Source organism: Echeneis naucrates, chromosome 18 (assembly GCF_900963305.1).
Source record: "Echeneis naucrates chromosome 18, fEcheNa1.1, whole genome shotgun sequence".
NCBI lineage: Eukaryota > Metazoa > Chordata > Actinopteri > Carangiformes > Echeneidae > Echeneis > Echeneis naucrates.
In genome coordinates this window covers 5,873,409-5,892,233 of record NC_042528.1, presented here as the reverse complement: position 1 = coordinate 5,892,233, position 18,825 = coordinate 5,873,409, and the positions used below count along the sequence as shown (strand labels likewise).

At 42.0% G+C, this 18,825-nt stretch overlaps 1 protein-coding gene and 1 long non-coding RNA gene across 3 annotated transcripts; both read left to right on the top strand.

Moving 5' to 3' along the window:
- Nucleotides 1-60: 60 nt before the first annotated feature.
- Nucleotides 61-17,763, top strand: LOC115058746 (cell wall protein DAN4-like). Of its 2 annotated transcripts, XM_029526230.1 has the most exons (10): nt 61-300; nt 463-527; nt 617-1,193; nt 1,373-1,437; nt 1,585-1,772; nt 1,963-2,126; nt 16,396-16,491; nt 16,654-16,718; nt 16,808-16,956; nt 17,087-17,763. In XM_029526230.1, the coding sequence occupies exons 1-10, from the start codon at nt 202-204 to the stop codon at nt 17,170-17,172; spliced, it is 1,554 nt and encodes a 517-aa protein (XP_029382090.1). In that variant the 5' UTR covers nt 61-201; the 3' UTR covers nt 17,173-17,763. The 2 variants fall into 2 exon arrangements, with proteins under 2 accessions (XP_029382090.1, XP_029382089.1); XM_029526229.1 differs by lacking the exons at nt 16,396-16,491; nt 16,654-16,718; nt 16,808-16,956; nt 17,087-17,763 and adding exons at nt 2,383-2,447; nt 2,537-2,685; nt 2,817-3,516 and having other exon boundaries at nt 1,963-2,222.
- On the top strand, nt 8,273-9,165 carry LOC115058747 (uncharacterized). The gene is made up of 3 exons (XR_003842133.1): nt 8,273-8,363; nt 8,683-8,738; nt 9,033-9,165. It is a non-coding gene; the product is annotated as an uncharacterized LOC115058747 (long non-coding RNA).
- Nucleotides 17,764-18,825: the final 1,062 nt, after the last annotated feature.

Genomic DNA, 18,825 nt, shown 5'->3' with positions numbered 1-18,825 from the left:
GCCCCAACCACAACAACTGTCCCAACAACAACAACAGCAGCCACGACAACAACTGCCCCAACAACAACAACAGCAGCCACTACAACAACTGCCCCAACAACAACAACAGCAGCCACTACAACAACTGCCGCAACAACAACAACAGCAGCCACTACAACAACTGCCTCAACAACAACAACAACTGTAGCACTCACTGTCAGGATGGTGACTTTCAGGTCTCTCCAAAGCACATTTACAAGTGAATTGCTGAATTCATCATCTGCTGCCTTTAGAAACAGATCCTCCATGATTAAGCAACAGGTAAGTCTCAGCGTCACAATCAAAGCTGGGGGTATCCCTTACTGTATCAGATTTTATCAGTCACAGTGTGGACAATCAGGATAGTTTCATTTTAGACAAATGTCATATAATATGGATAAGTATGAAAAAAATAACCCTTTGATTTGTTTTTCCTTTCTGCAGCTTCAACCTCGTTACCAACAAGCGTTCCCGTCTTCCTTCAGGGCCTTGGAGGTGGTGGCATTCAGGTAATTTGTTCATACATAACTCACAGTGTAACAATTTTAGTGGTTTAAGTGTGACAGTTCCTTCAGTGTGTTTTTCTCTCTTTCCACAGAAGTGGATCGGTCATTAATGAAATGACACTCAGTTTTGACAACACATCAGTTCCCAACAACACTCAGATTTCTGATGTGTTAATCAATGCCACTGATTCTGTCTCTGGCTTCGACATCGAAGGCAACTCCATCACTGTTGATGGCACAGCTATAACTGTCACCACCACAACTGCCCCGACAACAACGGCAGCAGCAACTACAACAACTGCCCCGACCACAACAACGGCAGCCACTACAACAACTGCCCCGACCACAACAACAGCAGCAACTACAACAACTGCCCAGACAACAACAGCAGCCACTACAACAACTGCCCCGACCACAACAACGGCAGCCACTACAACAACTGCCCCGACCACAACAACAGCAGCAACTACAACAACTGCCCAGACAACAACTGCAGCTACTAGAACCACTGCCCCAACAACAACAGCAGCCATTACAACACCTGCCCCAGCAGCAAGTGAACCCACTTATGTTCTCTCTGTCGATTTGTCAGAAGAGCCATTTTCACCTGAACTCAGAAACCGAAGCAGCCCCCAATTTAAAGCGCTTGAACGACGCGTTGTACAGACGGTGAGTAACATTTCTAATTGAATACATTTTCCATTTTGTTGGTGAATGTTTTACATGTATGGTTAAGTTATATTTAAATCAAAATTATTTTAGTTGTAGATTTGTTTCAGCTAAATTGTCTATTTATATTTAAATTATGGAAATTTTGTAATGACATTAAATGTGTTCTCTATTTCTAGTGTGAATTGACCTACAAAAATATGTTTGGCCGTCAGTTTAGTCGGTGCATTGTGAGAGCGTTCAGGTACTACAAACTCTTTTTACTTCATATGCAGAATTGGGTTCTTGATTGTGTCGTTTATTATTCACACATTTTTTGTAACACAAGTGTCGCATTTTGTTATTTGCCATTTCTTTCGTTTGGTTTCATGCAATTTCATGTTTCATGCAGGTCTGTTTCTCCAAGAACAACACCAATGAATATAACTGAAGTACAACTAGAGGTCATCTTCAACCGGACTACTCCCATTTCAGAACTGCCGCAGAATAATGTTGTCGTTCAAACCTTTGTCGACAATGCAAATGCTTCCGCTAGTATGTTCAACTTGACCATAAATACCAGCACCATAAATGTATTAGGTAAGTCAACACAATGCCATGCATCACTCTAAACTATATTTATAACATACATACATACATACATACATATATATATATATATATATATATATATATATATATATATATATATATATAGTGAGGTTATTGACATCTAAACTGGATAAAGTGCAAAACCTAATATTTTTTTATATTCTTTCATATTTTATAGTAAGTCCACTTTCTGATGGAACTACAACCACCAATCCTGCAACTGACCCAACAAGAACAACTGCGCCAACAACAGCAACTTCCCCAACAGCAACAAATGCCCCGACAACAGCAACAACTGCCCCAACAACGACAACAACAACTGTAGCACTCACTGTCAGGATGGTGACTTTCAGGTCTCTCCAAAGCACATTTACAAGTGACTTGCTGGATTCATCATCTGCTGCCTTTAGAAACAGAGCGTCCATGATTAAGCAACAGGTAAGTCTCAGCGTCACAATCAAAGCTGGGGGTATCCCTTACTGTATCAGATTTTATCAGTCAGACTGTGGACAATCAGGATAGTTTCATTTTAGACAAATGTCATATAATCTGGAAGTATTAACAAAATAACCCTTTGATTTGTTTTTCCTTTCTGCAGCTTCAACCTCGTTACCAACAAGCATTCCCGTCTTCCTTCAGAGCCTTGGAGGTGGTGGCATTCAGGTAATTTGTTCATACATAACACACAGTGTAACAATTTTAGTGGTTTAAGTGTGACAGTTCCTTCAGTGTCTTTTTCTCTCTTTCCACAGAAATGGATCGATCATTAATGAAATGACGCTCAGTTTCGACAGCACATCAGTTCCCAACAACACTCAGATTGCTAATGTTTTGATCAATGCAGCTGGATTTGTCATTGGCTTCGACATCGAAGGCAGCTCCATCACCGTTGATGGCATAGGTAAGAAATATTGAGGGCCAACGAGGGATTTACAATATATATATATATATATATATATATATATATATATATATATAACTTCAAAGGCTGAATCATTCTAATGTTTTGCTTTCTTTTCAACTCACTTACAGCTTCCAGTGGAGTCAGCCACAAAATCAGTTTTGTCACTGCAGCTTCCCTGGCATTGCTGTCATGGCTGCTGGCAAACCAACAATAACTGATTTCCCTGACATTAGTGTGAGTGCCATCTGTGAGATGAAAGTACTTTGTCAGTAAAAACAAAGATTCATTCTTGTCCAATGTGTTATATGGCACTGATCTGAGACATCAGTGACAGTGGATTAAATATGTTTCTGTGGGAACATCCAGGATCCCGGACAGAAAATGAGACAATCAACTCTACACTCATATCCACTGAATCATTCCTGAAATCAGAAGGTTAAGAAAACAAACAAAAAAAAAAAAAATCAGCAATATTTCCACGATTGTACTATTTATTTATGGATTATTCTTTAGCAATATTTATCAAATATTCATTCTGTCTTATGTAACCTCTAATTTCCAAATGCATGTAAAGTATTTATGTTTTGACTTCGGTCTCAAATCAAATGAAGGTACACACGCAGGTCATAGTGGGCTTCACATACAAACCTTATATATTTTTCCTTAATGGTGATGCTGTCAGCTTCTTCTGTAAAAAATAATATACACTGTGACTTATACAAGAATTATACCTGTAAACATGCATTGCTGAATTGTGTGAAATTCCTCGTATTATTTATCATTTCTGTCAGAATCTTCACGATTACAAAATTAAATCTTGCAACTTAAGCCATTTCTCCTGTGATGTTTTGCTATTTTGCATAAAGAGGGAGTGTGTTTACAGCGTGAAACAATATTTATTCATAACTTGAGAAATTGTATTACTAGTATATTACCAAGCCATTGGCTCACTTTACCCCATAGCCACCATTTTGGAAAAAACAGGCTATCTTAGAAAATTCAGGCTAATCTTTAGTGAAATGTTTCACATGATTTTATACGTTAGTAAAAATCCCCAACACGTATAATCTACAATTATAGACCCGGATAAATTTGCTTTGACATAACAGTCATGTATGAAATCTTGTTGTGCTTCCTGACCTTGAAACCAGTTTATATGGTACACTGCTCTCAAAAATCTGCCAAAATGTTTTAGTGCGACTTTGGTAAGCGACAAAGCCGCTCCGTTTGATGGATTGTCAGAGCATTCCTAGCTGACACAGGGGCGTTGTATTCACGTTGGTCCTTGGTTGGATATGGGTTGCAACGTCAGACAACGTTCGATAAATGTAGTGCTGGGGACCAACCACCATCCAGCCACCATAACCACCATAAGGTCAATGTTACCTTACTATAAGTAGACAGCAAGCCAACGTTAGGTTTTAACGCAAACCCAATTTTCATATCCATGTCATAATCAGTTTGACTTACCTGACTATTTTGTTTCACTTTATATAGGTTTTATCATGCGCCTTATGTATGAAAATAGACCCGTTCATTGATACTGCGCCTCATAATGCTGTGCGCCTTATGGTCCACAAAATACGGTACTACTTCTCCCATGTGCTTCTCTGCATCACAATAAGATGGAAATGATGGGTGCTTCCTGAATTTATGGTCACATGGCAAAACGTGCACGGTTATCTAGATACAAGGGGGGTCATCTTACCCCATTCTCCCCTTTATATTTTCATAAATGACATCATATTTATATTTTCAGATAAATATGATGGTTGTAAACTGTAAAGTTCATTCTCATAGTCAGAATGAGCCAACATATTGTCATATTGTGTGACATTAGAAAGACATGGGAGGTTGCCATGGTACAAGAATCTAGCAGGTTGTAAGGGTAAATAGATGCTGTTAATTTACATTTGTATATCTTGTATGTAGCTTGTATTGTCTTTCAGTGCATACAGGTGTAATAGAGCTTTACTTTTACATAAGTGAAGCATTTCCAGTGTTGTGCCGTTGAAATGAAGTGTATTAAAAAAAAGAAAAAAAAAAAAAAAGAAGAGGGATTTTTTTCACCTTATTTTGATTTTGGGTGAGTGCGCTTACATTTTTTATATACACTCACCGGCCACTTTATTAGGTACACCATGCTAGTAACGGGTTGGACCCCCTTTTGCCTTCAGAACTGCCTCAATTCTTCGTGGCATAGATTCAACAAGATGAGATCTGGTGACTGTGGAGGCCATTTGAGTACAGTGAACTCATTGTCATGTTCAAGAAACCAGTCTGAGATGATTCCAGCTTTATGACATGGCGCATTATCCTGCTGAAAGTAGCCATCAGAAGTTGGGTACATTGTGGTCATAAAGGGATGGACAGGGTCAGCAACAATACTCAGGTAGGCTGTGGCATTGCAACGATGCTCAATTGGTGCCAAGAAAATATTCCCCACACCATTACACCACCACCACCAGCCTGAACCGTTGATACAAGGCAGGATGGATCCATGCTTTCATGTTGTTGACGCCAAATTCTGACCCTACCATCCGAATGTCGCAGCAGAAATCGAGACTCATCAGACCAGGCAACGTTTTTCCAATCTTCTACTGTCCAATTTCCATGAGCTTGTGCAAATTGTAGCCTCAGTTTCCTGTTCTTAGCTGAAAGGAGTGGCACCCGGTGTGGTCTTCTGCTGCTGTAGCCCATCTGCCTCAAAGTTCGACGTACTGTGCGTTCAGAGATGCTCTTCTGCCTACCTTGGTTGTAACGGGTGGTTATTTGAGTCACTTTTGCCTTTCTATCAGCTCGAACCAGTCTGGCCATTCTCCTCTGACCTCTGGCATCAACAAGGCATTTCCGCCCACAGAACTGCCGCTCACTGGATATTTTTTCTTTTTCGGACCATTCTCTGTAAACCCTAGAGATGGTTGTGCGTGAAAATCCCAGTAGATCAGCAGTTTCTGAAATACTCAGACCAGCCCTTCTGGCACCAACAACCATGCCACCTTCAAAGTCACTCAAACCACCTTTCTTCCCCATACTGATGCTCGGTTTGAACTGCAGGAGATTGTCTTGACCATGTCTACATGCCTAAATGCACTGAGTTGCCGCCATGTGATTGGCTGATTAGAAATTAAGTGTTAAAGAGCAGTTGGACAGGTGTACCTAATAAAGTGGCCGGTGAGTGTATATGTGTACAACAAATATAAGGTTTATTGTCCCAACATATTAAACTGACACATCCCTCTGCTTTCTTTCGTTTTATTTTTTTATAAATGGCTTCAACGGTTTCTCAGTTACATTTCACTGATATTTTCCTCTCTGAAGCTGTATTCAAAATTTGCACACATTAATGCTTCATTCTAAGATCTAGTTTTGCCATAAATCAATCACTGTGCGACTCCCTGTTCACATACTGATGATGTAATGTTTCCTGATTGTATCAGGTAAGATGCACGGTGTTACACTGATATCTTTTCTCTGGTCTCATTTCCATAGTTTAAGTGTACTTAAACTCAAAAATGAATTTGATACGTCACATTCCGCTGTCACAAGGATATTTGGACAAATAAAATAGGCAGGAAGTGATTATATTATTATTAAAAAAAATTCCCTTAACCTCCGTTCTCAATAGTTGCTTTGGATTTGACAAATGTGAAATGCAGCAACACTTTCTACAACAAAGACAGCAAGGACAACTGCACACGCGAATACGACAATCCTCCCCCCAGACAACAATAAATGCCACTAATGCAACGGCCACAAAATTTCAGAAAAACATACCACCTACAACAACTATTTCTGAAACCATGACAACCCCAACTCCAACAACAACAGATTCAACAACAACCACAACTGCCCAGACAACACCAATAACTACCAAAACAACAACTGCCACGACAACAACAGCTCTTTCTGATGAAAAAGTTGTCAGAAAAAGTCACCAGGATGTTGTCTAAAAAGTCAACATATATTGCTTGGGAGAAATTTGCGGTCATTATCTCGGTCAGAAAGTGAGGATAAAACATCAAAAACTTCCATAAATTCCTCTGCTTTACATGCTATGTGCTCTGGGTCAGCAGGTCCCGCTTCCACATATTCTGCAAGGTGTAAAATGTCTATCTCCAACTCCAGAGAAAGTTGGAGAACACCCTGCATAGCTGCAATGTTTTGAAAGACGCCCAGACTTCACCAAAGCAATCAATCAGACTTGATTTGCGTGAGCCCCACCCACTGACTTTGACTTTGAGTTTGACAGACAGAATAAATTCATGAAGCGCTGCAACAGGTCCATGCAATAAACTGGTATTTTAATTAATTAATGACACATTTAAGTAATTATTTATTTATATATTTCATTCTGTCCCTTTGATCCTCCATACTGTGGGGGATTAACACTGCAGTAAAAGGTGGTGGTTCCCAACAGGGACAGGTCAGAGGAGAGACAGGTACAAACTATCCAAAACAAAATCTACTCACCAAGAGTCTTCAAGCAAACAGAGCGCCGGGTCTGTGGCCTTAAGGGTTGATGACACATGTCAAACAGGGTAATCAAGTGATGAGTGGGTGCAAGTTCAGGACCTCCTCACTTAGTGAGAGATGGGTTGGAGGTGTGTCATCCTTCCAGTGCAACAGCCACAATCCTGTTTGGTTATAAACAGGCACACACATACTCAGGTGAAAGATGAAACTGGAAAAAAGAGGAGACACTCAGGCTGAGATCACAACGCGAGCATGTCAGTTAATCATGTTAAGAATTCATTTAAAAAGTTTAAGTATTTGTCATTCACAAATACAATGGATATCCTGTATTATTAATATCACAGTGCACATTGTCATATCATAAAAGCCCCACTTTCACCATTTAAAACTGTCATTGTCCTCACTGAAACAATGCAAAGAAAAAGAAATTTTCCTGCTATGATGAGAGTGAAGGAGGGTAAAATGTAAACATATGAGACGTTATTCAGATTCTATTGTTACATAGTTTTAGATAACATGAGCTTGCATCAGGACACCACTTACAGCAACTCAAAATGTCTTATTTTTAGCTTGTGCAAATCAATTTGTTACAAAAATATTGAAGGCTATACCTTCAAATGAAATGTGTTAATATCGACTATATTGTTGTATATATGGGAGATGATCCTCTACTACACACTGGAGACATTATGATGATGAATGACAGCAAACAAATGCCACAGTATTGGAGAATAGACCTTCACTTCACAATTAAATATTTCTTCAATAATAGATCACAATCTGTAACTTGACGTTACAGGTGACGTTTTGACACTTCCCTTTACGCGAACTTCAGACGTTATATTTGTCATTGTTTTATGTCAGGCTGGTTGACCTTTCTTCAACATTCCCATGGAATACCTGACTATAATGTCTTGTTTTGTTTCTTTGAATATTCAAAAGAAGGGAGTATACCTTAGTTCTCTGCCAAGAACGTCACAGACTAAATGATAATTGTTCATATGAATAGAAGCCACAACATCTTAAAAAAATGTGTAAACAATGAGTCACGTCATTTGCTTCTGTCTGTCACCAATATATAAATGGCCTTCATATAAGAAATATCACAGAAGGAGGACACATACGTGGATTTGACGGAGTATAAAAACTTTTTTCTTCAACGAGGAGACAAAAACGGATTTTCATCTTTTGTTTTTTTGGTAAGTCTAATAATCCTCTTCTTTAATGTACAGTGTCCAGGATTTTCAACATACAGGAGTGCTTCGTTGTTTTTTGAGGTAGCTATTAGAGTTCGAGTAATTGAAAGTGTGTAAAGTTATTGGTTTAAATCCTCATAAACAATTCAAAGGTTTGGGAAAATATTTGTTATATAATTGCACTAATTAGCTTTTTGTTTAAAGTGATAAATTGTCATTATCGTCATCAACCTCTGCTGTGATGTGTGATGATGGTTCTTAAGGGCTCTCTTTCGCACTCACCCTTTTTGAGATGCTTTTGTTGTTTTGTTCCATCTTATAGATTCATTGACACCATGGCTTCCAGGTGGAGCGTATCAGCTTTTCTGATTCTAATAGGTAGGTGATGTACATTGATATTCAATCAATTAAGGTATGATATTATATCACAGTTATATCATGATTGTCTGTCAAGCATGAGCAAATGGCTTACTGAAAAAAAGTGATGTGGTAAAATACTTCATTTCATACAATCATTTCTTAAAGACTCTTTTGTGGAGCACTTTAATTAACTTGGGATGTTTTTAGAAGAGCTGAAAAAAGGATGACTTTGATTTTCACCTGTAGAAAAAATTTAATTATTTGCAATAAAATTGAGAAAATTAATTGTAAATAAATCATTGTTGTGAATAGCTACTATGGGGTTTGCGACCACACAAACATCAACAACAACTGCCCAAACAACAACAACAGTAGCCAATACAACAACAAGAGCAACCCCGACAACAACAGCAGCAGCTGCGACAACAACAGCAGCCACTACAACAGCAGCCACTACAACAGCTGCCCCGACAACAACAACAGCAGCCACAACAACTACCCTGACAACAACTACCCCGACAACAACTGCCCTAACAACAACAACAGCAACAGCAGACACTACAACAACTGTCCCAACAACAACAACAACAACAGCAGCAGCCACTACAACAATTGCCCCAACAACAACAACAGCAGTCACGACAACAACTACCCCAACAACAACAACTACCCCGACAACAACTGCCCTAACAACAACAATAGCAGCAGCAGCCACTACAACAATTACCCCAACAACAACAACAGCAGCCACGACAACAACTACCCCAACAACAACAACTACCCCGACAACAACTGCCCTAACAACAACAATAGCAGCAGCAGCCACTACAACAATTGCCCCAACAACAACAGCAGCCACTACAACAACTACCCCGACAACAACTGACCTAACAACAACAATAGCAGCAGCAGACACTACAACAATTGCCCCAACAACAACAACAGCAGCCACGACAACAACTACCCCAACAACAACAACTACCCCGACAACAACTGCCCTAACAACAACAATAGCAGCAGCAGCCACTACAACAATTACCCCAACAACAACAACAGCAGCCACGACAACAACTACCCCAACAACAACAACTACCCCGACAACAACTGCCCCAACAACAACAATAGCAGCAGCAGACACTACAACAACTGTCCCAACAACAACAACAGCAGCAGCCACAACAACAACTACCCCAAAAACAACAGCAGCCACGACAACAACTACCCCAACAACAACAGCAGCCACTACAACAACTGCCCCGACAACAACTGACCGAACAACAACAATAGCAGCAGCAGACACTACAACAATTGTCCCAAAAACAACAACAACAGCAGCAACCACTACAACAATTGCCCCAACAACAACAGCAGCAGCCATGACAACAACTACCCCAACAACAACTGCCCTAACAACAACAATAGCAGCAGCAGACACTACAACAATTGCCCCAACAACAACAGCAGCCACTACAACAACTACCCCGACAACAACTGACCTAACAACAACAATAGCAGCAGCAGACACTACAACAATTGCCCCAACAACAACAACAGCAGCCACGACAACAACTACCCCAACAACAACAACTACCCCGACAACAACTGCCCTAACAACAACAATAGCAGCAGCAGCCACTACAACAATTACCCCAACAACAACAACAGCAGCCACGACAACAACTACCCCAACAACAACAACTACCCCGACAACAACTGCCCCAACAACAACAATAGCAGCAGCAGACACTACAACAACTGTCCCAACAACAACAACAGCAGCAGCCACAACAACAACTACCCCAAAAACAACAGCAGCCACGACAACAACTACCCCAACAACAACAGCAGCCACTACAACAACTGCCCCGACAACAACTGACCGAACAACAACAATAGCAGCAGCAGACACTACAACAATTGTCCCAAAAACAACAACAACAGCAGCAACCACTACAACAATTGCCCCAACAACAACAGCAGCAGCCATGACAACAACTACCCCAACAACAACTGCCCTAACAACAACAATAGCAGCAGCAGACACTACAACAATTGTCCCAACAACAACAACAACAGCAGCAACCAATACAACAATTGCCCCAACAACAACAGCAGCCACGACAACAACTACCCCAACAACAACATCTACCCCGACAACAACTGCCCTAACAACAACAATAGCAGCAGCAGACACTACAACAACTGTCGCAACAACAACAACAGCAGCAGCCACTACAACAATTGCCCCAACAACAACAACAGCAGCCACGACAACAACTACCCCGACAACAACTGCCCCAACAACAACAATAGCAGCAGTCGCCACTACCACTACTGCCCCGACAACAACAGCAGCAGCCACGACAACAACTACCCCAACAACAACATCTACCCCGACAACAACTGCCCTAACAACAACAATAGCAGCAGCAGACACTACAACAACTGTCGCAACAACAACAACAGCAGCAGCCACTACAACAATTGCCCCAACAACAACAACAGCAGCCACGACAACAACTGCCCCGACAACAACTGCCCCAACAACAACAATAGCAGCAGTCGCCACTACCACTACTGCCCCGACAACAACAGCAGCAGCCACGACAACAACTGCCTCGACAACAACTGTAGCACTCACTGTCAGGATGGTGACTTTCAGGTCCGTTGGAGAAACATTTACAAGTGACTTGCTGGATTCATCATCTGCTGCCTTTAGAAACAGATCATCCATGATTAAGCAACAGGTAAGTCTCAGCGTCACAATCAAAGCTGGGGGTATCCCTTACTGTATCAGATTTTATCAGTCAGACTGTGGACAATCAGGATCGTTTCATTTTAGACAAATATCATATAATATGGATAAGTATTAACAAAATAACCCTTTGATTTGTTTTTCCTTTCTGCAGCTTGAACCTCGTTACAAAAGTCAGTTCCCGTCTTCCTTCAGAGCCTTGGAGGTGGTGGCATTCAGGTAATTTGTTCATACATAACTTACAGTGTAACAATGTTAGTGGTTTAAGTGTGACAGTTCCTTCAGTGTGTTTTTCTCTCTTTCCACAGAAGTGGATCGGTCATTAATGAAATGACGCTCAGTTTTGACAGCACGTCAGTTCCCAACGACACTCAGATTTCTGATGTGTTAATCAATGCCAATGATTCTGTCTCTGGCTTCGACATTGAAGGCAGCTCCATCACTGTTGATGGCACAGCTATAACTGTCACCACCACAACTGCCCCGACAACAACAACAGCAACAACAACTGCCCCAACCACGACAGCAGCAGCCACTACAACAACTGCCCCAACAACAACAACAGCAGCCACGACAACAACTGCCCCGACAACAACAACAGCAACAACGACACCAGCCTTGACAACAACTGTCCCAACAACAACAGCCACGACAACAACTGCCCCAACAACAACAACAGCAGCAACTACAACAACTGCGCCAACAACAACAGCAGCCACGACAACAACTGCCCTAACAACAACAACAGCAGCAGCAGACACGACAACAACTGTCCCAACAACGACATTAGCCATTACAACTACAGCCCTAACAACAACAACATCAGCAGTAGACACGACAACAACTGTCTCAACAACAACGACACCAGCCTCGACAACAACTGTCCCAACAACAACAGCAGCCTCGACAACAACTGTCCCAACAACAACAACAGAAGCCACAACAACAACAACAGCCACGACAACAACTGCCCTAACAACAACAGCAGCAGATGACACAACAACAACTGTGCCAACAACAACAGCAGCCACGACAACAACTGCCAGAACAACAACAGCAGACACTACAACAACTGCGCCAACAACAACAGCAGCCACGACAACAACTGCCCTAACAACAACAACAGCAGCAGCAGACACGACAACAACTGTCCCAACAACAACGACACCAGCCTCGACAACAACTGTCCCAACAACAACAGCAGCCTTGACAACAACTGTCCCAACAACAACAACAGAAGCCACAACAACAACAGCCACGACAACAACTGCCCTAACAACAACAGCAGCAGATGACACAACAACAACTGTGCCAACAACAACAGCAGCCACGACAACAACTGCCCCAACAACAACAACAGCAGCCATGACAACAACAGCGCCAACAACAACAGCAGCCACGACAACAACTGCCCCAACAACAACTACCCCAACAACAACAACAGAAGCCACAACAACAACAGCCACGACAACAACTGCCCCAACAACAACAACAGCAGCCACAACAACAACTGTGCCAACAACAACAGCAGCCACGACAACAACTGCCCCAACAACAACAACAGCAGCCATGACAACAACAGCGCCAACAACAACAGCAGCCACGACAACAACTGCCCCAACAACAACAACAGCAGCCACAACAACAACTGTCCCAACAACAACAACACCCACAACAACAACTGCGCCAACAACAACAGCAGCCACTACAACAACTGCCCCAACAACAACAGCAGCCACGACAACAACTGCCCCAACCACAACAGTCGCCACTACAACAACAACAGCAGTAGCCACGACAACAACTGTCCCAACAACAACAACACCCACAACAACAACTGCGCCAACAACAACAGCAGCCACTACAACAACTGCCTCAACAACAACAACAACTGTTGCACTCACTGTCAGGATGGTGACTTTCAGGTCTCTCCAAAGCACATTTACAAGTGACTTGCTGGATTCATCATCTGCTGCCTTTAGAAACCGATCCTCCATGATTAAGGACGAGGTAAGTCTCAGCGTCACAATCAAAGCTGGGGGTATCCCTTACTGTATCAGATTTTATCAGTCAGACTGTGGACAATCAGGATAGTTTCATTTTAGACAAATATCATATAATATGGATAAGTATTAACAAAATAACCCTTTGATTTGTTTTTCCTTTCCGCAGCTTGAACCTCGTTACAAAAGTCAGTTCCCGTCTTCCTTCAGAGCCTTGGAGGTGGTGGGATTCAGGTAATTTGTTCATACATAACTCACAGTGTAACAATGTTAGTGGTTTAAGTGTGACAGTTCCTTCAGTGTGTGTTTCTCTTTCCACAGAAGTGGATCGGTCATTAATGAAATGACACTCAGTTTTGACAACACGTCAGTTCCCAACGACAGTCAGATTTCTGATGTGTTGATCGATGCCACTAATTCTGTCACTGGCTTCGACATTGAAGGCAACTCCATCACTGTTGATGGCACAGTTATAACTGTCACCACCACAACTGCCCCGACAACAACAACAGCAACAACAACTGCCCCAACCACGACAGCAGCAGCCACTACAACAACTGCCCCAACAACAACAACAGCAGCCACGACAACAACTGCCCTAACAACAGCAACAACGACACCAGCCTTGACAACAACTGTCCCAACATCAACAGAAGCCACAACAACAACAACAGCCACGACAACAACTGCCCCAACAACAACCACAGCAGCCACGACAACAACTGCCCCAACAACAACAACAGCAGCCACGACAACTGCCCCAACAACAACAACAGCAGCCACGACAACAACTGCCCCAACAACAACAACAGCAGCCACTACAACAACTGTGCCAACAACAACAGCAGCCACGACAACAACTGCCCCAACAACAACAGCAGCCACGACAACAACTGCGCCAACAACAACAACTGCCCTAACAACAACAGCAGCAGCAGACACGACAACAACTGTCCCAACAACAACGACACCAGCCTCGACAACAATTGTCCCAACAACAACAGCAGCCTCGACAACAACTGTCCCAACAACAACAACAGAAGCCACAACAACAGCCACGACAACAACTGTCCCAACAACAACACCCACAACAACAACTGCGCCAACAACAACAGCAGCCATGACAACAACTGTCCCGACAACAACAGCAGCCACGACAACAACTACCCCAACAACAACAGCCACTACAACAACTACCCTGACAACAACTGTCCCAACAACAACATCAACAACTGCGCCAACAACAACAGCAGCCACAACAACAACTGCCCCAACAACAACAGCGGCCACGACAACTGCCCCAACAACAACAGCAGCCACAACAACAACTGCCCCAACAACAACAGCAGCCACGACGACAACTGCCCCAACAACAACAGCAGCCACGACAACAACTGCCGCAACAACAACAACAGCAGCAGCCACTACGACTGCTGCAACAACAACAACAACAGCAGCAGCCACTACCACAACTGCCCCGACAACAACAGCAGCCACGACAACAACTACCCCAACAACAACAGCCACTACAACAACTACCCTGACAACAACTGCCCTAACAACAACAACAGCAGCAGCAGACACTACAACAACTGTCCCAACAACAACACCCACAACAGCAACAACTGCGCCAACAACAGCAGCCACTACAACAACTGCGCCAACAACAACAGCAGCCACAACAACAACTGCCCCAACAACAACAGCAGCCACGACAACAACTGCCCCAACAACAACAGCAGCCACGACAACAGCAGCCACTACAACGACTGCTGCAACAACAACAACAGCAGCAGCCACTACAACAACTGTCCCAACAACAACACCCACAACAGCAACAACTGCGCCAACAACAGCAGCCACTACAACAACTGCGCCAACAACAACAGCAGCCACAACAACAACTGCCCCAACAACAACAGCAGCAGCAGCCACTACAACAACTGTCCCAACAACAACACCCACAACAGCAACAACTGCGCCAACAACAACAGCAGCCACTACAACAACTGCGCCAACAACAACAGCAGCCACGACAACAACTGCCTCAACAACAACAGCAGCCACGACAACAACTGCCCCAACAACAACAGCAGCCACGACAACAGCAGCCACTACAACGACTGCTGCAACAACAACAACAGCAGCAGCCACTACAACAACTGCCCCAACCACAACAGTCACCACTACCACAACTGCCCCGACAACAACAGCAGCCACGACAACAACTGCCCCAACCACAACAACTGCCCCAACAACAACAACAACTGTAGCACTCACTGTCAGGATGGTGACTTTCAGGTCTCTCCAAAGCACATTTACAAGTGACTTGCTGGATTCATCATCTGCTGCCTTTAGAAACAGAGCGTCCATGATTAAGCAACAGGTAAGTCTCAGCGTCACAATCAAAGCTGGGGGTATCCCTTACTGTATCAGATTTTATCAGTCAGACTGTGGACAATCAGGATAGTTTCATTTTAGACAAATGTCATATAATATGGATAAGTATTAACAAAATAACCCTTTGATTTGTTTTTCCTTTCTGCAGCTTCAACCTCGTTACCAACGCGAGTTCCCGTCTTCCTTCAGAGCCTTGGAGGTGGTGGCATTCAGGTAATTTGTTCATACATAACTCACAGTGTAACAATTTTAGTGGTTTAAGTGTGACAGTTCCTTCAGTGTGTGTTTCTCTTTCCACAGAAGTGGATCGGTCATTAATGAAATGACACTCAGTTTTGACAACACGTCGGTTCCCAACGACAGTCAGATTTCTGATGTGTTGATCAGTGCCACTGATTCTGTCTCTGGCTTTGACATCGAAGGCAGCTCCATCACTGTTGATGGCACAGCTATAACTGTCACCACCACAACTGCCCCAACAACGACAACAACAACTGTAGCACTCACTGTCAGGATGGTGACTTTCAGGTCTCTCCAAAGCACATTTACAAGTGACTTGCTGGATTCATCATCTGCTGCCTTTAGAAACAGAGCGTCCATGATTAAGCAACAGGTAAGTCTCAGCGTCACAATCAAAGCTGGGGGTATCCCTTACTGTATCAGATTTTATCAGTCACAGTGTGGACAATCAGGATAGTTTCATTTTAGACTAATGTCATATAATCTGGATAAGTATTAACAAAATAACCCTTTGATTTGTTTTTCCTTTCTGCAGCTTCAACCTCGTTACCAACGCGAGTTCCCGTCTTCCTTCAGAGCCTTGGAGGTGGTGGCATTCAGGTAATTTGTTCATACATGACACACAGTGTAACAATTTTAGTGGTTTAAGTGTGACAGTTCCTTCAGTGTCTTTTTCTCTCTTTCCACAGAAATGGATCGGTCATTAATGAAATGACGCTCAGTTTCGACAGCACGTCAGTTCCCAGCAACACTCAGATTGCTAATGTTTTGATCAATGCAGCTGGATTTGTCATTGGCTTCGACATCGAAGGCAGCTCCATCACCGTTGATGGCATAGGTAAGAAATATTGAGGGCCAACGAGGGATTTACATATATATATATATATATATATATATATATATATATATATATAACTTCAAAGGCTGAATCATTCTAATGTTTTGCTTTCTTTTCAACTCACTTACAGCTTCCAGTGGAGTCAGCCACAAAATCAGTTTTGTCACTGCAGCCTCCCTGGCATTGCTGTCATGGCTGCTGGCAAACCAACAATAACTGATTTCCCTGACATTAGTGTGACTGCCATCTGTGAGATGAAAGTACTTTGTCAGTAAAAACAAAGATTCATTCTTGTCCAATGTGTTATATGGCACTGATCTGAGACATCAGTGACAGTGGATTAAATATGTTTCTGTGGGAACATCCAGGATCCCGGACAGAAAATGAGACAACCAACTCTACACTCATATCCACTGAATCATTCCTGAAATCAGAAGCTAAAAAAAAAAAAACAATGGACAATATTTCCACGATTGTACTATTTATTTATGCATTATTCTTTAGCAATATTTATCAAATATTCATTCTGTCTTGTGTAACCTTGCTGTAATTTCCAAATGCATGTAAAGTATTTATGTTTTGACTTCGGTCTCAAATCAAATGAAGGTACACATGCAGGTCATAGTGGGCTTCACATACAAACCTTATATATTTTTCCTTAATGGTGATGCTGTCAGCTTCTTCTGTAAAAAATAATATACACTGTGACTTATACAAGAATTATACCTGTAAACATGCATTGCTGAATTGTGTGAAATTCCTCGTATTATTTAACATTTCTGTCAGAATCTTTAGATCGATTACAAAATTAAATCTTGCAACTTAAGCCATTTCTCCTGTGATGTTTTGCTATTTTGCATAAAGAGGGAGTGTGTTTACAGCGTGAAACAATATTTATTCATAACTTGAGAAATTGTGTTAGTAGTATATTACCAAGCCATTGGCTCACTTTACCCCATAGCCACCATTTTGGAAAAAACAGGCTATCCTAGAAAATTCAGGCTAATCTTTAGTGAAATGTTTCACATGATTAGCATTAGCAAATCCCCAACACGAAAAATCTACAATTATAGACTCGGATAAATTTGCTTTGGCATAACAGTCATTTTACCTGGTATGCAGAAAATTTACTTTGACAAGCAAACAGTTTTCTGTAAAAAAAATAATAATAATTAAAAAAAAAAAAAACTTACTACTTCTCCCATGTGCTTCTCTGCATCACAGTAAGATGAAAATGATGGGCACTTCCTGAATTTATGGTCACATGACACAACGTGCACGGTTACCTAGCTACAAGGGGGGTCATCTTACTCCATTCTCCCCTTTATATTTTCAGTATAAATATGATGTCAATGCTACCAGATTCTAGTTTTCAATTGAATGATGATGATAATATTTTATATGTTATATTGTTATTTATATTTTCTTTGCTAGTGATAGAATAAATGTTACGGTTTATTTCGCCTTCTGGTCCAGAACAAGCCAAACCCTAAAAGGCCTGTCTGGTCTTTCATGTATTGGTTTTATAAGAAGTTAATTTGGATATTTTTACCGTTTGTTTTTTTTTTTTTTTTTTTTGGAGTCGCGGTTGTAAAACTCGCAAATAATGATTCTTCAGATTATATCGAACATTATCTTAAATACTTTGTTCAGACGGTGCTGCTCGTATTTTCAGCTCTTGTTCTGTTGCTCTTTCAGTAATCTGGATGAGTTGACATGAGCTGTAAGAGTATAGATGGGAATTTGTTGTTCTTGTATCTGCTGATCGGCGGAACCGGAAGAGGAACCCACATGGATTAGTGTGTTTACAACTCGTCAGTCTGATCCGGGGTCCAGCCGGCGTCACCGGCCTAAACAGAGCCGTGTGGT